This window comes from Anastrepha ludens, chromosome 4 (assembly GCF_028408465.1).
Source record: "Anastrepha ludens isolate Willacy chromosome 4, idAnaLude1.1, whole genome shotgun sequence".
Taxonomy (NCBI): domain Eukaryota; kingdom Metazoa; phylum Arthropoda; class Insecta; order Diptera; family Tephritidae; genus Anastrepha; species Anastrepha ludens.
This window is the reverse complement of record NC_071500.1, coordinates 69,897,144-69,923,581: the sequence shown is the minus strand read 5'-3', so window position 1 is coordinate 69,923,581 and position 26,438 is coordinate 69,897,144. Positions and strand designations below refer to the sequence as shown.

Genomic DNA, 26,438 nt, shown 5'->3' with positions numbered 1-26,438 from the left:
AAAAAGAGAAAGTGATCGACCGCAATTGATCGATCACAACAGATTAATGACGTGAGGGGTGATCAGCGAAACGCCGAAGTCTTACTGAAGGGATCATGCCACAATGTGTTTTTTTGTTCTTTTTTTTTTTGTGAGCTGATTTACCAGTCGAGGAAATAAATGAGGGTAACAAATTGCACTGAGGGGTGAGTGACAATGACTTACCAGGCATGAATGAAAAAAGTCAATGTCCCAAGCTTAGGAAACCTCTGAGAGCGAGCACATAGAATAGACAACGCATCATTGTATTGTCCCGAGTTGAAAAATGCAATTGTTAGAAAAAATTTTAATAGGCTTAAGCTATTTTTTTCAATCAGCACTTGTAAATTTTGCTCAGCACTTGAATTTGTCAGTTTTGGGTACAAGCGTCTGCCAATTTTGAGGCTACTTACGGGTATGAGGCCGCCACACTCCAGTATTGGCTTCAGTTGTGTGTAAGTGTATATTTAATTGACTTGTTAACTTCATTATAAAAAAGAGCAACAACTACAACATGAATGAGAATGGTGTCAATGGTTCGTCACGTTTGCAAAAAACACAGCACGAAAAAACATTTGGGCCTTCCGTAGGGGTGTCCCAAATTTAAAGCCATTAGTTAGTTGTGGCCATTTTTTTAGCACAGGAAATGTTGACTTTAACAAATGTGGTTAGTTTTATAAATCGGTGAATGAAATTTGATGATTAATCATTTTTCATTAAGAGAAAGATTAATTTGCAGATGATTTAGTAAAATGAATAATTATTTTATAAACATTTGGGAATTTAATTAACTCCATTAGTAGGCAAGTCAAATTTTAAATTGACTTTTGCGAATCTTAAAAAAAGCTGGTGGAATATTATTGAGTGTTTGTGCTTAGAAGATCTAATTTACGAACAAATTTGTTTAAAAAAAAACTCATTGAAATCAATATATTGCATTGACAGCAAAGAATTTGAGGTTGTTTGTTTGAAAGAAGCCTCGATTTGTTTTAATACAAACAATAATGCATTTCACAATTAAGTACAATTAATTGGACATCATGGCATCTGCGAATATTATGCCTTCCGAACATTTTGTATAGAATCAAAGTGCCAAGAAAGCGATTTGGTACTGTCTTTTCAGAATATAAAAATTATTTTATTTTTTTTTTTTACTTTTTAGCCTACACAGTCCCACAATGCCTATCAATTCTGAACATTACCTTTTCTGCCAGATGGTACGATATGAAGATCGAGTCGATGAATTTCCACCTGATCATACAAATATACGCAACTATGTACATATTTTTATTACTAATACCAAAACTTTCCAAAATGATTTCTAACAAACCAAATCTACTAAATCTTACCCATTAGGGTAATAAAAACAACAGCACTGATTTGTTCATTCTTTTTTTTCGGTTAAAGACAGCATTGCAGTCAATTCTGTTCACACACTCCTGATTGTTGTACGGGAAATGAGCTATGAACATGAAAGGATGTTCTATTGCCCGCCATTTGCAATTTTTTAGCTCACAAGTATATTGAACAACTATAGGAAGGTAGGTGGAATGGTTGAAGTACCACTCTGGCACTCCCCAAGTAGCACTGAAGCGTCGTTTCGATACCATTTTGAGACCTCCAATAGGCAGATATCTACAGCCAGCTGAGTGTAATGTAGAAGATTGATGGGATTTAGGTTGGCGCACTGCCCCAGGCTGGCGAAGAAAGGAGCACCCAGTGACCTGAATCGTCTAGCTACGAAACACGGACATTTAGTACAGATAAAGTGTTCAACAGTCACCTTCTCTGAAAGGTCGCCACAGCTTTTGCGATGTAGGTTAAATGGTAAATCTAGCTTTTCTGTGTTTGTGCCCATCGGCCAATGACCGGTAAGTACATCTACGAGTTTGGAAAATGAGTGGCGTAGAATTCCCAAGAGGAATTCTCAAAGGGTTTTAGAAAGAGCCCATGAAGAAATATAGCTCCATCTCTTCTGCGCTCTCCTGAGAAATAAATTGTGCAGTTCCCCTTTAACAATTGTGAGGAAGATGCCCGGGTAAGAGGTCTCTGACGCCAATTCCGTCCCCCTCCTGGTTGCTCATCAGCAATTTCATTTCCCTATATGTTTCTATGTCCTGGAACTCAGATTAGAGAAATTTTACCTGCACACCCAAGTGATTTGATCTCCTCCTTACAGAAGCTTATTACTTTGATTCTGCACCATAACGACGTCAGAGTCTTGGTCGCGGCTTGACTATCGGAGCAAATGATAAATGACTCATTCCCGCGTTCCATTTTGCATGCCTACAGGATCGCAAAGACTTCTGCCTAAAAAACACTAGCAGTATTCGGTAATTATAAAAAAATCTATAAATTGGCTGATTTCAGGAAAACCCCTACTACGACTCCCGATTTCATCTTGGCGCCGTCAGTGAAGACAGAAGTACTAGCTTCGGTGCAGATTTTCTCCTCGTTCTAATTCTGCCTACTTGGAAAGCTTGCCCCGGCACGACTTTCAAACTCTAGTTTACGGGAATATTTTCAGCTTAAGCTTTAAATACAGAGGTTGCTTTTGCAACTTTTTTTTCCAACCAACCTATTGTGCACCTCGCTTACTCCACACGGAACACTCTGTGCTGCACAGAATAATAGCTGTGGTATTTTCATACTTTGGAATTATGTCATTCAGCGCCCCCTACAGTTTGGGTCATGAAAAATAATCTTAACACTGCAAACAGCCATACTTACTTATGTAATAAAAATTGTTTGCATTGCATTTTAATTACACGTATCATACCTTTGTCGCTTTTGCCGCACATTCATGTACCTGCGCCCGCATCCATAAACATATCGCGTGGTTTAATGGTGCTGCATGTCTTGCCATACTGTCTATAGTGAGAAGTAAACCTGAAGGCATGGGAGGAGCCATTTGCGTTGGTGGCTGCAGTTGCAGTTGCGTTTGGTGTTCGCCGTTTATGCCAATATGCTAAATGGGGATTGTAAATCAAATTTGAATTTTCTGTTTATTAATTGTACAACGATTCATAATTTCCAGCTATGTAAGGTAGATATGTATGTATGTATGTGCATGAAAAGGCGTGGAAAGAAAAATGGTCAGTTTATGATCGAACGTCTATGCGCATACATACATACATATGTATGTATATATACACTCTACGTGCTTCTACCTCATTGCATTTGTCGCATTGTCTTGTGAGAAGGTAATGACTGTCAGCCAATTTTTTTGCTGCAGCTGGAATGGAGTTTACTTGTATTAAAGCTTGAAATGAAATAAATATTCCGCTAAAAGCTAAACAGAGACATAAATATCTCCGTACATATATGTATATACTTACATTCACAAATATGCGCGTTCTGGGTAGAAGTCAGTACAAGAAGAGTTTACACATCCATATGTACATATGTAATTTATGAGCATTTTAATGCTAGTAGGCGGTTCACTGTGCTCCGTTGCCTGTTGCACAGTAAAGGCGTCACTACATTTATTTTATCAACGCATATAATATATTGTATGTTTGTGTGTCAAATAATCAGTTTTACAAAAATTAATATTCATAAAATAAATTTTCCATGAACTAATAGTCGATTGCTACATGCTTTCGATGGAAGTTTTTGTTCTTAATCAATGTCCCTAATAACTGTTTTTTTAATTGGTGCTCTAGGGATTTACTCGTGCAATCTTGCTGATACCGTGAAGAGGAGTGAATTTCTAAATTTAATGGCTCTAGGCCAAATGCAAGAACACGCCTATCCTGCATATGCACGAAGGTAGATCAACAAGTCGCTGAACAATTCTACAATACATTTTCTTTGCCGAGAAGGAACTTACAAAAGAACGCATTTTAATTTTCTGATGATAGTTATTTTGTGAGACCCATTAAAAACAGGTAAGGAAAAATAGAAAAAGGTGATTTCTAGTCACCCAATTAATGAGCTGCCCCACCAGAAATGGTTGATAAAATTCATGGCACAATATTTGTCAAACGACGAATTTAGGGAACTTGAAGAGGCTTCAAGCTTATCTAATGAATCAGTGATTTAAGTTTATCTTAAATATTTGTAGGTACATGAATACACAATTCGAAAGATGGATGATACACTTCACTAGAGAAAAAGGAACCCTTTTTAAACAAGTAAGGAAAACTTATTTCGATCCTGACCGAACTTTATAGGTATACCCGTGCTCATTTTAGTAAAATTTAAGTACAAACAAACGCATAGACAATGAGAGTTATAAATACTTACGGTGTACTAGCTAGTAACATTAGAGGGAGTCACGAAAATTTGGTATTAAAGATCACAATAATAACTACATAGGCCGACTCTAAATGTCGACTCTAATCTAAATCGTTATCGAGACACTATCAATACAAAACTGCCATGGACAAAGAGTGATATGAGACGGACTGATATGGCTCTCATCATTCGAAGCATCCTGATATATAGGGTTTTCCAATAACAGGTGTTGCTATCAACAGGATTGCGCTGTCGAGAGATGATTAACGATTTTTTATGGCCGGAATTGGATGGTATTGATCTGGACAACGTTTATTTTCAACAAGACGGCGCTATGTGCCACACAAGCAACGAAACCATTGATCTTTTACGGGAAAAGTTTCCGGACGGTGTTATCTCTCGAAGAGGTGATCACAACTGGCCACCGAGATCTTGTGATTTAACACCTTGTGACTTTTTTCTTTGGGGCCACGTAAATGAGAAGGTCTACGCCAACATCCCAGGGTCAATTCAAGACCCCAAAGATGGAATTCGTGAGGCTATCGAGGACATAGGGCAGCCACTTTGCAATTCGGTTATGGGAAAATTTCATGAAAAGGATATTGTCCTGTAAGCGTGGTCGTGGTGGTAACTTGCCTGATGTTATTTTCCGCTATTAGCGGCATACCTTCCTCTTTATAATGAAATAAACATCCGATCATTTATATTAAAAAATAACATTTTTCTTTGAATACAAAAATAACAAACACCTCTTATTGGAAAACCCTTTACATGTACTTACGTATGTAGCGACACTAATTCTGAAAATGAAAGAATTGCTTACGTTATAAGCACAAATTCATTTTGTTTAAATTAAATTAAATGTTCAATATAGTACTACAACGAACGCGTACGAGTCCTTTGACGTGTCATCTCAGAATTACGTGGACCTGGGGAACCTTCTGTTGGTGGTTCATCATGGATTTCATATATTTATGTTAGCCTTGAATGTCTACGCCGCGGCTAATCTAGTTTTTAATGATTTCTTAAATATTTTAGATTAGTCTTTATTGGCTAGATTAATAAATTTTCCGTGCAGGTGAACCGGTTCGCCGTATACCAACCCGGCGTTCGTCGCACAGATATCGTTTTCCCATGAAGCGCTTAAACTTAACAGTATGATTGGAAGTGCGTCATACCAATTTACAATATTATACTTTCTTTTATTTCAAAACGATTTGTTTGCTGTTTGGCAAAGGGAAAGTGTTCATTCGATTGAACTCTTTCTGCTCTACAAAACCTTGTTAATTGTATTTTTGAGTTAGTTGGAATACTCAGGGAACAAAAATCAACATTTCCGACACCTGCTCTTCTTTACTTTTCATCGAGGTCAAAAAGCTGGCGAAGCAGCTCGGAACAATTGCTACGTTTATGAAGAAGGTGTCATAGGCGAGTCCACAGCATGGAAATGGATTGCCAAGTTCAAAAATTGTAACGATGACACGTCTCGCAGCGGAAAGCCTTCTGAGTTCTATGAAGAACGTCTAAAATCACAAGCGCTTTTTGTACCGAATCGCCGCGGGAGATAAAAAAAAGGCCCTATACATCAATATAAAGCAGGGAAAGGAGTGACTCCAGGAGACACGCCAAAGCCGAGATACAAGCCGGGTCTTCATCCAAAGAAGATCATGATATATGTTTGGTGGGACTTAGAAGGCACGGAGCACTGGGAAATGCTTGAAAAGAATTTCACGGGCAACAAGGAGTTCTACATTGCCCAGCTACACCACGTGCATGAAGCTATTTGAATGAAAATACCTGAATGAAATGGTCAAACCACACTCTTTCACGACAACGCCAGGCCCCATGTTGCACAAGTCGACCGACCGATTACCATCTTTTCCTCTCCCTGTTAAACCATATGAAAGCCGTTACCTTCGATAACAAAAATGATCTTAAAAACTAGCACAACACACTCCTTTGACACCAGACCAGGCGATTTTTGGCGGAACGGCATCAGCAAATTGGTCGAGAGGTTGGAAGAGGTTGTAAACAGCAAAGGCGAATATATAATTGTGGTGTGCGTATTGATGTTCTACCACAAATGGGGAAAGTGCGGTGGGGTGCATGGATTTTCATGGCAAAAATACACTCGGAGGTTTGCTATTGTCTAAGGCGGGGCGATTGCTATTAGAACAAACCTTTTCTATCATTTTTGTGGTTCGTGCCCTCAGTAGGTTGCAAGCCCGTGCACTACAGACAGAAAGGTAGTCAAGCGACGCCCTATGCGGGTATAGCGGCCGCTATTATCATCATTTAAATACAAAATATAATCATAAAAATAATAAAATTATCTCTACCACATAAATAAATATATTTTTTTTTATTATTTACTTCTTTTGATATGATTAAATAAATATTTTTTTAAGTAATTATTTGGTTTATAATATAGTATTTCACTTTATATTACTTAAAAATTCTTTCTCTTTCACTTTTTATGTATCTAGACTCGTCGATTGTAGACTTTCGATTGCATATGCTTTGCCAACGCTGCCAAATATACAAATTTCTGTATAATAAAACGAGTGCTTCCATGTTGGTTTGTCTCAAGTTCATATCAACTTGTAATCCAAGATGAGAGATGAATTAGAGAAGAAGGCTGAATATCAATTTGTGAACTATAAATTTATTCAAGGCAGGAGATCAATTCGAGAATAATGTTGAATACCAAGGTTGGGGAAGTATTTCTTTGGTGTTTGTTGGGTCCTGTGTTACTGAAATTCATTTCAATAGTATCTCCTTATATATTTCCCAGCATTTTACATAAGTATGTATCTTGCAGGTGTACTGACGCTTCGTTGGCTTTATTATGTCCTCCCATTACAGCAGTTTGTTTCGGTGCCTTGTTAGAATTTCGAATATTGGATTTTGTGAAGGGTTCATGCGTATGAATCGTGCAAGAAAATTTCCTTTCGAGTACTGTGAGCGCTACCTTATAGGTTAGACTAAGCATACTAGTTTTAACACTCCAAAGCTTTCATTTAATACGGCCTGAGCTATTCTTAATGAGGTTTTGCGACATCGGTATAGACGAAAGACCAATTAAAGAACGAGTATGTTACTGCTGATTTGCCGAAATGTGCTAGTATTATATATACGAGGTATATAAGGTTGTCAAAAAAGTCTTGCAGTATTTTTATTGAATTTTCAATTGTTCATAAAATTGGTTATAATAATGCGATTTAAGTCAAATATGCGCCGTTTTATTCGATGACGAGTTCCCAACGAGATGCCAACTTCATAATGCCCCTCTTATAGAAGCTTGCTTCCCTATTGTTAAAAAACTCGGAAAGCCAATTTTCACAGGACTCTCTTGTGGACAACTTCCGACTACCTCGACTAGCTCGTTCGCCATGGACAGAAATAGGTGGTAATCACTTGGTGCGAGATCCGGACTATACGGTGGATGCAAAAGAACCTCCCATCCGAGCTCCCGGAGCTTCTGGCGCGTCACCAAAGATGTGTGTGGCCTGGCGTTGTCCTGATGGAAGACAATTCGGCCTCTGTTGATCAAAGATGGCCTCTTCTGCATGAGTGCTGCATTCAAGCGGTCCAGTTGTTGGCAGTACAGGTCCGAATTGAGCGTTTGGCCATAGGGGAGCAGCTCATAGTGGATGATTCCCTGCCAATCCCACCAAACACACAGAAGAACGTTCCTGGTCGTCAATCCAGGCTTGGCCACCGTCTGGGCAGCTTCACCGCTTTTCGACCAAGACCGTTTGCGCTTCACGTTGTCGTAAGTGACCCACTTTTCATCGCCAGTCACCATCCGCTTCAAAAACGGGTCGATTTTGTTGCGATTCAGAAGCGATTCGCATGCATCCATACGGGCAAAAATGTTTTCTTGCGTCAAGTCGTGTGGCACCCATACATCGAGCTTCTTTTTGAATCCAAGCTTCTTCAAATGGTTTATAACGGTTTGATGACTCATGCCCAGCTCTTGGCCGATGCTACGGCTGCTACTATGCCGGTCTCTTTCGATCAATTCAGCGATTTTATCGCAATTTTTGACGACAGGCCTTCCGGACCGCGGCGCATCTTCGATCACCTCTGCACCAGAACGAAAACGTTGAAACCTTCGTTGTGCGGTGGAAATGGAAACTGTATCGGGTCCATAAACTACACAAATTTTATGGGCAGCATGAGATGCATTTTTGCCTTTATCGTAGTAGTACTGTAAAATATGCCGTATTTTCTCTTTATTTTGCTCCATGTTTGCGACGCTATAACTCACGAACGACTAAAAGCAAACAACAATTAATCAAACACGTGTTAGCACGTGAAAAGAGCTTTCCAAAAAGCTCTAGCGTGAACCGATGCGACGAATACAACTAGAACTACGCGCTTGCAAAGACAAGCTTGCGGAAATACCGCAAGACTTTTTTGCCAAGTTTAGCTGCTAGTTTAGCTGCAACAATTTAGCACCATTCGTCTACGGCGACTGCCGTAGGATATAAGGATCCGTAAAATCGGGAGGAAACCGCCGAATGAAGACAAGTGTAGAATACGATTTAGCAATGACAAAATTTAAATGACTAAGACACAGGTGGAGTTGAAGATTACACCCAAATCAGAAATTTCATTAAGAGTATTTAGGAGCGAGTTCTTTATAAAATATGAGGTAGAGATAAAATGCTTTGACTTAGAAAATTACCCATGATAGCATTTCTTAATAACAGGTGGCGCAAAATTAATCAATTATGGAAAGATTTATAATATTTGCAAATATCGTCCTACGACAATCATGTTTGACACTTGTGAGCTAGACAGCTGCAGCATACAAACAGTCAAGCAATGGAGCACGTAAGGGTCAAAATAAAGAGTTCCGTCATTCAAAATAATTTTTTTCTTTTAGTAAAAAGTTGAATGGTTAATTTTGCGCCACCCTATCGCATCATGCCACGACGTTGTTGAGGTCTGATTGAAGATCATATGAATCAGGCAGGTTTCGTACAGTTTTAAAAATTTTTAAGTAGCCTGCATATAAAAGAAACTCAGAGAAATTAAAACTTTCAGACATGTCATTAATAAAAATTACAAAGAACAAAGGGCCCAAAATGCTGCCTTGAAGGGCTCCAGAACAGGCAATAAAAGGATAAGAAGATACATTATCGATAACAACTACACATTCACGATTAAAAAGGTACGACTTTATCCATTAAAGGAAAGTAGAGTGAAACCCAAAACTTAAAAAATAAAAACAATTAACGGCAATTTTGGGAGAATTTCAGTTTGATGATTGAATGGTCAATGATGACTTCGGTATGCAATCTACCATCAAACAGTGGCCTTTTCGAAATGTTAAGAGATTTCGATAATCCACCTACAATTGTGCTCACTACAAATATTCACTTCAGCTTTTTCACATATCCATTAAACCAAAAACGCGACAAAACACCGCATCCAATTGTCAAATGGATTGAAATCCTACACCCATTGGATGGGATAAGATATTTCCTCTAAATATTACACGCAGAGGGCGTATGTTCATATGAATGGGTTTGTACGACACTATAATCTGGTAGGTGCAGGGTTCAAAATCCACCGCGGACATGAACCATTAAATAATGTAATAGTGGCCACCGCTTGGCAATAAGCAAACCTCGAGTGTTTTCTGGGCATGGAAAAACTTCTTATAAATAACTACCAAACGTTTGAAAGCGAAAATAGGGAAGAAACTCCGCCAAACACCCAGCAAAGCATGTACGCCAAAATTATGTAGGTATATGTGATAAATTGTTTAAGGTTTTTTATGTTTTTTTATTTTTTTATTTGAAGATTCTAAAATCAATTTCTATCAAAATATGTAATAAATCCAAGCTTTCGCTGAACCGCTTTAACCTCCATATCAGGAACTAATATTTTTTAGCCACACCTACTACATTTTGCATTCTGCCTTCTGTGAAGGCGCTGTCTGGTTTTCACCTCAAGCAAATTAACTATCACGTCGCTACTTCCATAAAGCCACAAAAGAATTGCATACTTTTATATTACACTAATTTTTAGCGCATTTACTTTATTTATTCTCTTCTTTGCATAATTTGCCAGAGCAGATTTTTCACTTCCTTCTGCAGTTACTGGGCAAACGTTGGAGTATCGGAACGGCAAGCTAAAGCGAAAGGCATCTCGGTTGTGCCATTTCATTCAATGGGGACTTCTTTGTTTTTCATCTCAAGCGTGGTTTGTCAACAGGAAGAGTACGAAAAAAAATCTTCTAATGAAAAAGCTGCGGCGACAAGAAGCGCCAAAGAGTCATAGAAAACCCAAAGGAAGAAACGCCATAAGGACGAAATTGCTTCAGTATGGTGAACTGAAAAATAAAAAAATAACAAATAATGCAACTTAAACGAATGCAGAAGAGGAAAGGCAACCATCTGCACGAATTGTAATTGAAAAGATCTCCCTCTGAGAAATTGCACGAATCTCTGTTTTTTTTTTTCATTTTACTTTTTTTCTTCTTTTTTTTTTGGTAAAAGCAGCAGCTAGTACAAGTAGTAGCCGCCATACAGCTTCTTGGCTCAGATGTAACGACCGTTGTACTAGCGGTGGGTGGTTCTTAACGGCAAAATATAGCTGCTGCATGAAGGCAGTGAAATTTAATAAGGAAACCCTTGGGATATATGTTGTTCTATGGGCGCTCGAGTAAAGGCACGAATGGATGCATACGGAATGTATATTTAGTGGTACGAATAAGATTATTTCATATTGATGGCAGGACACTGCGAATGAAGCACTGGTCTACAGCACCGCAGATGTGAGTATAAGTATACAAATTTGGATTATAGTTAGGATGTGCCAGCAAGTCCGCTCTGGGAGATTAAAATTTCATTTGTGCAACATAAGGAATTTCCAATCAGTACATCCAAAAATTACCACCAGTTTGTGTTTCAAGGTTTAATGGATCACCCGTTTGATAAATGTAAATTTCCAATCAGTGCGTCCAAACATTAGCACCAGTTTCTGTTTCAAGGTTTAATGGATCACCCGTTTGATGAACGTAAATTCTTCGTATTTAACGCCTCCATTTTAGTGCTGGCGCAGCGGTTTTGGTGGTTTGCATATAAATAACCGCAATAATTACGAAATAAGTAAGTATTATGGAAAATTCACAGAAATTGAGGAAATACAATTTTCCAGATTTCATTTTTGCGTCGCTATTTCTAGGTAGGTAGTCACGTTAATTTAGCGTACTTTGAATGTCAGAGTAAAGGCAAGATGGAGAATGGAATGGCGCATTGGACGTACATATATAGGTATGTATATTTGTGCAAGTTTTTGATGGTGTAAAGGCAGAAGCAAGAGATGTTTGCGGCCACGCTGCATTCGCTAAAGAGGCAAAAATATCAAACCGCAATTATGACGGTCCGTTGGGGCGTTTGCTATTTTTATTTTTTATTTGAACTTCCAGTTCGTTGGTTGTTCTATGACGCATTTATTTTCACCACCTCCTAAAATTGGTGAACGGTTTGGGCGTGGGAGCTTGTGAAATAAAAATAATTATTTGCAATGTCAGATTCTTTAATGGAATTAAGTATTTTTGATGATAATAATTATTTCTCTTTGAAAAGAAGTTGAGGTAATCAGCATTTTTATAAATCATTTTTAGGATGAAATGAAAAATTAAAGTTTTAAAATACATATGTATATTTACCGAGTATTTTTTTAAGGGCTCGAGAGCTTAAAATGGTAATATAATCAATCGCCATAACGGCAGCTCCTTCCTCATTTAGAAAGAAATAAGGGCCAGTGCTCTATGAACTTCGCGAACAGGTTTTTTTTTCGCAAATAAATTTTAACAATTTGGGAACGTTGCTCTGGCGTTCAACGGTTCATAATGACTTGCCAAACCTTACTGAACAGAAGTGTCAACACAGTTTGTCATTCTCAGCTGTCAAGCCATAGTTATTGATATCGAAAGTTCTCATGCAGCTAAAAACACACCCGAAATAAGTATAAGTATATAAGGACGTAAATTCTAGTACGATATTCACTACGCCCTTCACCTCTCGACTGCCTATAGTAAACCACCAAGCGAATTATTGCCATGAAATGCCTCTCATAAAAACCATTTGCCATTCGGAGGCGATATTTATTCTGTAGGTAGTCCCTATTATATTCAGTTGTAAATCCCAAATTTGGCGAAGAACGAAGCTTCTATTTAAGCTATTTTCAAGAACGCAGCAAACATATTATTGTATATTAGGAGTGCTTATTTTGGATCCAAGCGGTAGCGCTCTCGATGTATGCTTAGAATCGTTACCTTTTTGACCCGTAATACTTCGACCCAAGTTTTAGAGGCTTCCAAGCAGACTTAAAGCGAAAAATTAACCACTTCCAACTTGCACTTTATTAAAATCTTATGGACTATAAAACTGCAAGCCAAAAATTATTGCATTAAATTTTGATTAAAAAGTTTGAAGTTTTGGTTAGCATTTGCAGAATTTTAATAATTTGTGTAGAAAGTTTCAAAAAACGACTTATATGATTTTTGTTGAATAATGAGTTACCCTTTTATAAAAGAATTAATAGACATGAAATAAACAAAATTAAAAGAGCCGAAACTGGTCAAAATGTCGAAAACCTCTCTCATTGTCCAATAGTGCATATATTATATATGTATATATCTATTTAAGGCTTGGGACTTAATAAGGCTAGTAAAGAACGAGCGGTTTCGACCATTTTCGGTCACAAAAATTCAGTGTGGTTTCGATCCCACCAAAGAAGAGCCGATCTTTTCTGCACATTTCTTTAAATTTTTTGTTCAACGATTTTTTTTAATTTTTAGTTTTTGTAACATTTTTCGAATACTGTTATCAGATAAAATTTATATTACCATACATTTTTTTTTCAATTGCTTGGCTTAATATAAAAATCCCTTCTAATGGTGCCCACACTCGCCGACGTAAACGTACGTCCAATGTCAGCTGACACGATCAAACATATAATATGAGGGCGTCATATAAATGAAAACTCTCCATCGTCCATTACCGTATTGTGTACGCGTGTAATTGAAAAATTTTTAATGTTCCGTAAAAACGCATCAGCTGATTGCTCTCTCACCACAAAGTGTTGCCAAACAGTACATTTTGAAAACATTTAGAAAATAAACTTAGACAAATTTAAAATAATAAAGTAAAATAAAAATAATTTAAAAACAGTGTTTAATAATGTAAAGTATAGGTAAATGAACAATTTTCATTTGTTGGTTTTTTGTTTTGGTTTATATTTAAATTGTAACTGATGACACGGATGTGTGTAAAACTATATGTCGCATTTCAATGGCATTGTATCGTAAATATGTAACCAAACAAAATCAGCTGTTTTCTGTGGCTACCATAATACAACGCTGTGCCTTATCCTGATACCCAAACTTAGCATTCAGAAATAGACACCGACCGAACTGCGACTCGGTTCGGGCACTGTTAAAATTGGGCAATGTTTGGATTAGTTCGATTTCAGTATCACAAAGTGTTGTATGTATGAAGCATAAGTTAAGTTTACATGAGCATTAAGGCCGGCGGGCCAATTAGATGCCCTAAATTCAGTAGTTTTCGCGAAGCGTTGTAGGATGAGAAAAAAAACAATTAGCCAAATGAAGTTTTGGGGATAGTTTAATATATATTTGAACTAAAAAAAAAATTTGTACAATCTCCAACAATATATTGTAAGCCGAGTTATCAATAGATTCCCAGAGCGCCTGTATCCAACTTCTGTACAAGATACAACTTGCAATTTTCATCTGAAAACAAAAAAAAAAGATTATTAATTTTGATGTAATTATCTTCTATGTGAACTAAAAAATATCCAAAAACTTTTTTAAGCGACTTTTTTACCCAGTTGAAGAGCTTTTTTTCCTTGAAAAACCACTTTTTTTTTCTACCTTCCCCAAAAATTCGAATTTTACGTGTTTCTTAGTTCACATCGAAGATAATTACATCAAAATTAATAATCTTTTTTTTTTTGTTTTCAGATGAAAATTGCAAGTTGTATCTTGTACAGAAGTTGGATACAGGCGCTCTGGGAATCTATTGATAACTCGGCTTACAATATATTGTTGGAGATTGTACAAATTTTTTTTTTTAGTTCAAATATATATTAAACTATCCCCAAAACTTCATTTGGCTAATTGTTTTTTTTCTCATCCTACAACGCTTCGCGAAAACTACTGAATTTAGGACATCTAATTGGCCCGCCGGCCTTAATACAATACATAAATATTTTTTTAGTTGTGTTTTTTACGCGCATAAATCTTTGTGTTTAAAATTGGCATGAAGCTTGCAGATAAAATCAATTTTCTTTTATTGCTCATAGGCAATTGCTGATGACCGTTTTGTTTTTTTTTTAGTTTCGGCACAGATATACGAATTGAGCGAAATCCCCGACGAAGTGCCAATCAAATGGCAGAAGAACTGAAAATATCTAACCGTAGCATCCACCGCATACTGAAAACTGATCTCAAAGTCAAGCCTTACAAGAAGCAAAAGGCGCATGATCTCATACCAAAGCAGCAACAAGTCAGACTTGAGAGAGCGAAGAGGTTGCTTCGCTTGGACGAAAGCGGTCAATTTCCGAACATTGTGTTTTTTGACGAGAAAATTTTTCTAATTAAGCAATTCGTAAACTCCCAAACCGATAGGGTCTATTTGACCGACAGGCAGCCACAACGTATTCTGGAGACTGCTTTGAAGTCGTGGACAGACAAAAATTTCGGTGGCAGACCATGGACGTTTCAACTGGAGTCGGCACCGTCTCACAAAGCTGAAGTGAACCACGAACGGCTAAGAAATAACGGTCCGAACTTCATAACGTCCACACAATGTCTCTCATATTCATCAGTCGCGAGTCCGATGGATAATTCGCTTTGGGCCATTTTGGAGAGCAAGGTCCGAACTAAAAGATTCACAGTCTCGAGGCGCTGAAAAAAGCCATTGTCCGCAAATAGGCCAAAATATCTGTAAGTCACATTCGGGCAGCTAGCGATTTGTTTCTGGACCGTCTCAAGGCCATAGTCAAGGCAAAAGGTGGTCATATCGAGCAACAGTAAATTGATTCTTAATTTTGTATTATTTTCACACAATTTTTACTTTGAATTAAATAAAAGTAATTTTCCAAACTAACTTAATGGTATTTTTAACTGATTACACATCAAGTGCCGGACCCTGTATATGCGGACGGGGTCGGCAGCAGATTTTCATGGTCCAAAACTATACTATGGTATCAACTGGGCAGAAGCTAACTGCAGAATAAATAGTTGGGAGAATACTCAAAGATTTCCACGTTAAGATGTCACACAAGAACTCCGTCAAGCCAGACTTATAACATAACAAGTGTCAAGTAGGCATAAGGAAAATAGTTGGTTTTCTATCATGGAATGAGACAAAGTATAGACTTTGTCTGGAAGATGATGAAACCTTAGAACATATCATGTGCCTGTATTGGCTTGGCAAACAAAAGTGCACACCTTCCATGGAGATCAAATGGATCGAGTGAAATTAAGAATACTTCTATTGCAGATATTCTGAAATTGGTCCGCAAGTCGGAAAATTTTTAAGAATGTGGCTTTCAACCAATTCCCAACCTGAAGCAGGGAACATCTAGGTCAAATAGAACCCAATGTAATACATTTAAGGCAGTAGTGACAGTTAATAGGACTAGTGCTAACTACTTCTATGACATGTAGAATGACACAAAAGATCTATTAGGTTGAAGTGTCGGCCACTGGGCACAGTACAGATACAAAACTATTATTTTTAAAGGATCTTTGATAGTCAGAAAAAATCAGAATCGCTGCTGATTCGAATTTTTATCCATTTAAACTCTTACATTCTTAAACGCATTCAAATACAAGGTGGCGCAAAATTAAGATGTATAATTTTGCAAAGGGCGTAGTGCATCAATCATATTTGGCTTTTGTGAACTAAACAGCTGCACTATACAAATAGACAAGCAATGGAGCGTGTAAAGGTCAAAGTAAAGATTTCCATCACTCAAAATCTTTTCTTTTATATTGTATTTAGTAAAAAGTTCTTTTATATGTAATGTGTGTCCCATAAAGGCTATATTTAATATAATATATATAATATAATTCCTGAACCAAAGGGCGCGAGCCTCGAGGTCCCTTGAGTAGTCATTGATGAAGATTTGCCATTAGATATTAGTAAAATCAACGTCAAGAATAATTACTCTCCATGTTTACAGGGTCCGGCACTCGAAGTGTAACTAATTTCAAACTGCTCGCGCAACCGATGCACGGGTTTCAGCTGTCTGTTAGTTGGCTAAATGACAGTCCAAAGTATTGTTTACAAGTGCATGGAAGCACTTTGCCGAGAGTAAACGCGAAAAAAGAATATCAGTAATGGATTTAAAAACGTAATAGTGTTGTTGCATTATATTTGGCTGAATCTGAAAGTCAAGCCTTACGAAATCCAAAAAGCGCATGATCTCCTACCAAAGCAACAACAAGTCAGACTTGAGAGAGCGAAGAGTTGCTTCGCTCGGCCGAAAGCGGTTAATTTTCGAACATTGGGTTTTCTGGCTAGAAAATTTTTCAAATGGGTTTATTTGACCGACCGTTCATACGAGAATTTGAGTAATCGATTGGACACCAGGAGGCAGCACCCGGCACAGGTAATGGTTTGGGCCACTGTAACCGCAGATGGGCGCTCTCCAATCGTTTTCATCGAGTCTGGCTTCAAGGTAAATCCGAAATATTATCGGGAAGGTTTTCTGGAGGTTGTTTTGAAGCCGTGGACAGACAAATATTTTGGTGGCAGACCATGGACGTTTCAACAGGAGTCGGCACCGTCTCACAAAGCTGGAGTGAACCACGAATGGCTAAGAAACAACGTTCCGAACTTCACAGCGTCCACAAACTTCACAAAAATTCACCAGACGCGAATCCCATGGCTTAATCTCTTTGGGTCATTTTAGAGAGCAAGGTCCGAACTAAAAGATTCGCCAGTCTCGAGGCGCTGAAAAAAGCCATTGTCCGCTAGAGAGACAAACCACTTGCAAGTCGCATTAAGGCAGCTTGGGATTCATTTCTCGACAGTCTCAAGGTCATAGTCAAGGCAAAAGGTGGTCATATCGAGCAAAAGTAAATTGATTCTTAGTTTTGTATTATTTTCACACATTTTTTACTTTGAACTGAATAAAAGTAATTTTCCGAAATAAATTTATGGCCTTTTTAATTGGTAACGCTTGGAGTGCCGGACCCTGTACACTATTTATTGCAATAATAATAACTTAACTTTTCAAACAAGCACTACATTTTTTTCAAATATTACGATTTCGACGGGGTACCCTATACAAAACGTATTTAGTAAAGCAAGCTAAATTAATCATCCAATTTTGTTTTTGGATAACTTTAATACTACATTAAAGACAAACTATTTTGAGTGATGGATATCTTTATTTTGACCTTTATAATAGTTTCACATATAACTAGATTATCTTCTTTTTCGAGATTAACTCCTAACCCTTAATTAAAATATAATAAATATAAAATAATCTTTAATTGTAAAGATACATTTTTCGGTGCAACCCTGTGTTTTCTGTGTTATCGATAATTATTGTTACTTACTAAAAGATGTAATGTCGAATTTCACCATCGTATTGCTACTTGGGGCGACCGCTATTAGAAAAATCTTTTTCTTAAATTTGTTGTTTCACGGAGATTCGAGCTTAAGTTCTCCGTTTTCCCGAATGGTGGTCACGCACTAGTCCGTTCGGCTCCTACGGCCGCCTTCTCTTTGCTTTTTCTTTATATCGTTAATGGTAATTAAGCACACCAAACCAGAAACCCGAAAATATTCCACCAAACCAATTTCTAACCTTTTAAAATAGTCTTGAGAGCTGATTGTCAATTATGCAGCAAATCTGTCATATGTGAACGGGTAGATTCCTCTTTTTGGATTTATTGACAATCACTGCATATGTGAAAGTGCTTTTACGCGCTCCATTGCTCGTCTATTTATACATATACTGCAGTTGTCTGGTTCACAAGTGTCAAATATGATTGACTTATTTCGCCATCTGCAAAAATTATAAATTTTCCAATAGGTTGATTAATTTTGTGCCACCTTGTATAAGCATATATGTACATACAAGCATGCATACATATTTATGCACCTTTATTTTAATAAGCCTCTAAGCATGTTTGCTCTCATTTTTTGTGATTTTTAATTTTTATTTGATTTTACTTTGATGTTCGTCCCTGCATCCGTTCGTCCATCGGTCAATACGCACATCTGCCTCGTGAACTGGGATATGCATTAACCACTTACGACTGTACGCTGTCCTGAATTTCCAACAATTCACTATGGAATAATTACACACGGAATTCCATTGTTTCGCATTAGCAGCTCCGAAACTCTACCGTCGGCCCTTTTACTACGTATGTACATACAATCAGCTCCTTTCTTGCGCATTTGTGTCTGTCGATTTGTACTATTTTATACATCACGAAAAAAGAAAGAATGCCGCACTTAAATAAGCAATTACAGACCACAGGGCAGAGTTTCAAGAACAAAAATAGAGCACCAAGCGGCAGAAGTTCTATGTAGTGCCATAAGAACAAACAACAACAACCACTGCGTTGCTGACAGCACATAAAAAAGATGCGGTAGAATAAATTCCCGCATAACAGGATACGAATGAGATCGACCAACCGTTCATCCTTTTGGTTGTCGCTTTCACAAAAAACAAGCGACAAGGGGCAGCAGCGGATAGCCATACGGACCGATAGCCGTCTCAACCCTTTAATGTTCACTCAACAGCATTCGCTGCTTTTAAAAAAAGGGTTAAGGGTTAAAGCTGTCAAAACTGATTTAAATTCAAATCTCACAGCATCACTGACTGCTGTCATATAAAACGACTAGCTGAACCCGGACGTTCAACTCAGTGGCGCTGGGGCAAAGAATGGACAAAATTAGGCTATTGTTGAATGCTGTTCAGAACAGCGCAAGCAAACGTGGACGATAGAAGAATGAAAAAGTTGAACATTTTAAATTCCAGCGTATTTAAGGCACATAGACATATGAGTATAAGAACAAACGTACATACTTTGCAGCCGGACAGCGGGAATGACACTCATTGACACTTTGAGTCGCTGACATAGCTTCTGATAATTAATTATCCACAAGCAACCATCGGTTAAATGCCCAAATGTTCCAACTGTTCAACCTATCTTAGCAACGAATTGGCTGTAAATGTTGGAATAGCGACTAGCAACCAGCTACCAGTAATCGCCCCGGCACAAAACGAAATCCGCTTAAGATTTTAACCCTTTTAGCGATACCGTTCTACTTATATTCGTGCTCATAGTGACCCAGATTTCGGTTGGGAAGTCCAAGCCTGCAGCTTATTAGCTGAAGCTTAACGATGCTCCTCTGGCGCACAGCGCTCATCGACAAACATCCTTCCGCCAATAACAACAACAAAACGAGCCAAAGTTTCAGCGGCATTATGGCCATGACCTTTACCCGTCGACTAATTAAGTATGCAATTAGAATTCGACCTTTTCGCATGTTAATTACTTTATATTCTTAGGACATTGACCCTGTCGGAGTGGCGTTATTGTCTTGTATAAAGAGTTAAGGGATGTGCCAGCTGTGTTTTCGGGCTTTTTTCCAAGTAAGCGAACATGTTGTTGAATCCCTGACCATACACAATATTACTGTATGTATTTCATTGAGTTGAATTCTTTTTCTTATCTCATTTTATTGTTATTTTTATTACCGTGGTAGCACCTGACCTCGTTCGCTACTCTGCTGTTTGTTTCATTGTCACACTTCCTGCTCGAAATGCACTCTTCTCTTGCAATATGTGTAGATACCACATAATAAAAACACATCAATATACTGCATATATAAGTACACACATAGATATACATACATAATATAATAAATACATAAAAATTCATTAGCATCAGCATCCACTTAAAAAGGGCGAGAAAAGTTAAGTCAATAATAATAAAACAGAAAGATCAGCATCTATCTCAGGGAAATAAGTAAGTATGTGTGCGTCAACTTAATTTGAAATAAAGCTTCTATAAATTATTTTAAAATTATCTCTATAAGTATAATTTAGTATAATATTTAGTGCTAACGATAAGTAACAAAAAACCAATTCAGAAAAAAGCAACTTAAATAGAAATAAAAAAATAGGCATTAACGCCTCTTAGAAAATAAATACATGTATGTACCTGATGATATATTCTAAATTCTTATTAATATAAAAATATAAGTTTTGTATTTAATAATTGTATTTTTTAAGAACCACTTTATTTATGCTATTTAACATGGAGTCCATAAGGTGTTTAGCTTTGAAAAACTTAATTCATTCCGTTCAACAAAGCCTCTTTGAGCTGCGTATTGATCTCAAACTGCCGACTATTCTTACAAATATTGCCCGAATGTGTCCTGCAACAGTCTTCATATGGGCTTAGATCCAGGCTGATCCCTGGCCACTCTAAATCCGGTAACTTTCTGTATAAAAGGAGCGCCTCCGTAAAAGTTTCAGTAAATTCGATTATTTAGTACATCATCTAGCAGATTCAAGTACAAATCGAACCAAATTTGTCTTGGCTGGTGTGAAGCAAAGTGCAGACTTTCCAGCATATACAAAAGCTGCCCAAACCATTAGCGATTCACCACCGTGATTTAGGGCTAGTTTGGCGGGATTACCACACATTGCGCCAATACTTGTGACTGCCATGAAGGTCGTTAAAAAAAGTTTTTTCTTCAGAAAAAACAACGTCGATCCAAATTTTACCCTTTTCAGGAAATTCCAAACATGCGCTTGTATCGCATTTCAATATATATATATACATATATGGTAATTGGCGCGTACACCCTTTTTGGGTGTTTGGCCGAGCTCCTATTCTATTTGTGGTGTGCGTCTTGATGTTGTTCCACGAATGGAGGGATCTACAGTTTCAAGCCGACTCCGAACGGCAGATATTTTTATGAGGAGGTTTTTCATGGCAGAAATACACTCGGACGGTTGCCATTGCCTGCCGAGGGGCGCCCGCTATTAAAAAAAATAAAAATGTGTTTCTTAATTTTGGTGTTTAACCGAGATTCGAACCTATGTTCTTTCTTTGAATTCCAAATGGTGGTCACGCACCAACCCATTCGGTTACGGTGGCCGCAATAATAATAATAACTCGCGTCAAATAGTATCTAAAAAATTTATGTTCTGTCAAAATTTGGTGGATTCAGAAGAAGAATGTGTTGAGGTCTACATTAATCCTGGTCTCCAAACAAGACATATTTGTGTGTGACTACACTGTTATTCTATATTACACGGCCTGACACAGAGCTTGGCCATAATATAAACTTTAATTCTCATTAATCGTTTAAAGCGAATTAACAAACCACAAGGACCCACTTCGGCGCCCTGCCTGGTAGTCAGCATGCCTTAAAATTTTACGAAGGGGACAAACTGGGGGATTACCACAGCATTTAATCAACCTACCCTAATGGAGCTCAAATAAATGATCTTCGAAGCTGGCTCACTTTCGTTATGTTGACTTTAAAGACGCGTGTTGTTTGAGGTTTGCTCGTACATAACCAAAAGATTCAATAAATCAATTAGCCCGATTCTCGCGTCAAATAGTAACTTGCCCGTGTCTCGTGCGGATTAGTATCATCCTGCATCTATAACGGAAATGTTGCTTGTTCGCACATAGTTTCATTGGAAGAAGGGAAGAATAAAGGTACTTTAGATCAGAAATTAGTACTTACATATAAAAAATTACTTTAGTATGTCAACTTATAAACAGGGTTGAACATAGTGCACTAAATAATTAATGCAGCGAGCGGATTGTTAAAACACTGAAAAATAGTGATAATGAAACCTTATTTTAACTATCACTAAAAAATTACCAAACCCGCTTAGAAGTGAGTACGAATTCGGTAATTTTTTATAATTTATGTACTAACCTTGTCCACTAAATAGAGCCACAGTACTATTTTTAACCTCTCGCCACATACTATTTTATTTTAGGTAATGATAAATTATTTTCTGCTACAGAGACTTAAGAGTTCGGCCGTGCTTCTACTTCAGTTTGTGGTATTTGATGTTGTCCTGCAAATGGAGGGATCTACAGTTGTATGCCAACTCCAAAAGGTTGATAGTTCTTGTGAGGTAGGAAATACACTTAGAGGTTTGTCATTGCCCACAACGGTGGGCCGTGCATCAGCTGCGCGAGCGGTCTGATGTTGGTTACACTTCGAAGGCCGGACTCTGTGAACATGTTTCCATTTCCGAATAGGTAATAATTTGAATAAAGATTTGAGAGTACGAGAGTCAAAAGAAGTCGTGTTTATCAAACCTGGGAGATCGACTTTATAAACTTTCCGATCTAAAGTGACTATTTAAGGAGATATATTGACGGATTTTGTTAAAGGAACTGAACGATTTAAAGGGAAGTATTATGAAAAATTCTACTTTTCTAGACGGTACAACGAGTCTTTATACACTTCATTTGTAGCAGTATATCTTGGTAATTGTTGGAAAAATAAAGCTGTTAAGTTAATTGGAAAACATCAGGATCATTTAGGGCCCGTAGAAAAAAATTTACATATTTGTGATTATTTTCCGTTCGCAAAATACATATGTATGTACATATTTGAAATGGACTCTAAAAGAAACGTCTTATGCATATATGAAACTTTTGTTGCGTAATTCTCGGCCAAACATCTAACCCATTGTTGCATGTTTTATTGGCTGTTCTCAAAACTTCCCCAATTCAATTTAAAGCCATCACATTCTTTTGATGATCTTTACGATGTCAGCGTGAAACTTCACTTTTCGATCATTCAAATCGATTTTGTCGATTTTTTGATGTTTTCTGGTGTTACCGCCTCATTTGGACGTCGACTGCGTTTTCCATCATCGGTGTCTCTACGATCAAGTTTGAAGTCAGCAAACCATCGCTTCATTGTTGTTTCTGATGGAGCGGAGTCCCCATAACACTTTATTTTTCCCCATCAAGAAGCAGTGTGAAATTAAAACACGAAATTCTTTTTGATCCATTGTTTTGAATGTAACAAAAGTAGCGTCACTTTTAGCACAATAATCTACGAACTAATGAATAGAATATCATGAAATTTTCGCAGCGGTCTTTTTACGGTTAGTACTAACTGAAAAAGAGGTGAATGCAGTAAATCTGGTTGCACCTATGTGTAAGGCCCGGGACTTTTCAGCCCATGTGTTATGTACTTAAGTTATAGGTTATAGGATGTGCGTTTGCTATTATAAGTATTCCAATAAATGAATATAATTATTATAATCGCAATTAAGCTTCCATTCAGCAATAAAATACTGGCAAAGACATAAGAAAAGAGAATAAGCGCTCACCATCTGTTTGTCGATTTTAGAGCAGATTTCGGTAGCACAAAAATATTTACTTATAGGCAAGTTGCTACTTAGATTTTGAAATAGGGCAGCACGAGTGTGAATATATCAAGTTTTACATAGGCTTCGTAAAATTTTAAACTTTCATCGGTAATTGTGTTGAAAGTGTTTGGTCATCTGTGTTGTTTGCAGCCCCTTGAAACGTTCATCTTTGTCAAAAAATGGAATTAAATCGTGAACATTTTTATACTATGTTTTTTGTGACTTTCGACGTTAATATGTCCAAAAACTTCCTTCGGCATACTGTTATAGATATTTATTGTGTTGAGGAATAAGTTCATAAGTACTTTTTTTTTTATTTCACAACGTTCGTTCGATAGAACTCTTCTTTTCTTTTCTCTATGTTAACTGAGTTATTTAATTTTTTTATTAGTTTTGAGCTTAGAAATGGAATACCCAGGAGGCAAAAATCAACATTTCCGACACCTTCCGTTCTTTGCTTTTCATAGAGGTCAAAAAGCTGCCGAAGCAGCTAAAGGAGCTACAACGAGTTCAAATAGGAGGTCCTTTAATATCCACCCTATTCTACGGACCTCGCACCGACCGATTACCATCTTTTCCGCTCCCTCCCAAACCATATGAAGGGCGTTACCTTCGATAACAAAGAAGTCTGGCTCAACAACTTCTTTGACACCAGGCCAGACGATTTTTGGCGGAACGGCATCAACAAATTGGTCGAGAGGTGGGAAGAGGTTGTAAACGGCAAAGTCGAATATATAATTGATTAACTTCTTGATATAATTATTGTTGTTTGTTTAAATAAAAGTCTTCGGGAAAAACGCTATGAACTTATTCCTCAACCCAATATTTTTAATTGTCTGTCTCAAAACTTTAGCGGCAATCCTCGTCAATCTAGTCGCATCATGAAACTTAATATTATTAGTTACAAAACAAGGAATATTGTAGACTGCAGATCCGAATTGATCAGCTAATAGAAAAAAAAATTGATGTTTCATGTCCACAGTGGATTTTTAATCCAGAACTAACCGAATAATCATCCCACACAAACTACTCTTTATCATTCAGCTGTACATATCTACTAATACGAGTACATACACTGCTGGTCTTAGGTTAGACGCACCATCTTTTTTTTTAAACAAAATCAATTATTTATTATCATGCTTGTTCTAATTGTCCAAAATGCTTTTCTTATCAAAGTGCGAATCTTGTTCGAAAAAAAAAATGCTGCAAGCTGGTTGATTTGCGAAAAAATAACTGTACATTCGGAGATTATAGAAATTTTTATGGCAATCACACGTGTTTTCAGTTGGTCATTGAATTAGACGCAGCTTAAATTTCTTCGTATTGCGTGGACAAGTGTAAACTTTCGTATTGAAAAAATATCAAACATAAACAAATAAAGTGTTTTCGAGCTACATTTGAAGAAAAAAATGGGAAAAGCTGCTGTTATGAACGTATTGGAATGTCAAAAAGTAGACTTTCTTCACTCCTAAGGACTGCCCAATCGGAACATTGCCAAACAAATAAATCGCAGCTCCAGAACTGTTGACAGATATTTGAAGGATCCAGAGGCATATGGAAATAACTTCAAAGGGAAAAAAAGGCACTATCAAAACAAGCAGTACGCCAAATTGTTAGAATTGCTTCGAATTCGACTAAATCTGCTGCTAAGATCAAGGAATTGGCTGGAGTAAAAGCAAGCCTATCAACTGTTCAGCGTACGATCAGAAATGCAGAACGCCTGAAGCGTCTAAAAATCAAGAAAAAAAACCCCTTTGAATGCAATACGCAAAGAAAACCGGCTTCAATTCGCGAAAGAATACATGACGTGGACTGTTCAATCTGACACTCGACTAAATGATTGGCGTTCAGTTGTATTTACTGATGAAAAACGTTTTAATTTAGATGGCCCTGATGGATTTCAATATTATTATCACGACTTGCGGAAAGATGAGCTATATTTAAGTCGCCACCATAGCCGAGAAGGGGGAATAATGGTGTGGGGTGCTATCACGTTTTATGGAACAATTGACTTGTTTTTTATCGATCAAAAGATGAAGGCGTATTTCCAAAATTAAAAGATCTTTTTTGACCAATTCCTTGGATTTTTCAACAAGACAATTCTCCTATTCATAACTCTCTCGCCACCATATTCTCTAGATCTTAACGTAATTGAAAATGTTTGGGGCTGGCTAACACGGAAGGTATACGAAGGAGGAAAGCAACACGAAGATAAGGAAACATTAACTGCAGATATTAAACGTGCTTGGAGCGAGATTTACTTGAACTACATAGATTCCTTGTATCATTCTATGAAGGACCGGATTTATAAAGTTATTACTAACAAAGGAGGCAGTACTCCTTACTGAAATTATTATTATTTTTTTTTTTCAAATAAATCAAATAGTAATTTAAGTTAAAATCCAAATACTTTTCTTATAAAAATTAAAAAGCCAAAGTGCGTCTATTCTAATGACCAAGAAAAACTCGCCTTATTTTGATTAGCTTTAAGAAAATGTTTGAAAAACACAATTTTGTTAAATATGTATAATCATTTGAATATTATATTTAAAGTATCATTAAATAAGAAATGTTTTTGCATTTCAACTTCTTTTCTATCGTTCTTTAATAAATAAATATGAAGCAAAGTTGTATGCAACTAAACGTGCGTCTAACCTAAGACCAGCAGTGTATATGTACCATACATGTGCACGAGTATGCTCGCTCAGAAATACTGTAGTTGACAGAACGAAAGTCAC

At 37.2% G+C, this 26,438-nt stretch overlaps 1 protein-coding gene across 1 annotated transcript in view; it reads right to left on the bottom strand.

The window, feature by feature from the left end:
- LOC128861864 (uncharacterized) overlaps positions 1 to 26,438 on the bottom strand; it is a 53,424-nt gene that overhangs the window by 23,794 nt on the left and 3,192 nt on the right. Inside the window, exon 2 of the mRNA XM_054100240.1 lies at positions 2,798 to 2,986. Coding sequence (XP_053956215.1) covers positions 2,798 to 2,986 — 189 coding nt within the window. The remainder of the gene's footprint in view (positions 1 to 2,797; positions 2,987 to 26,438) is intronic.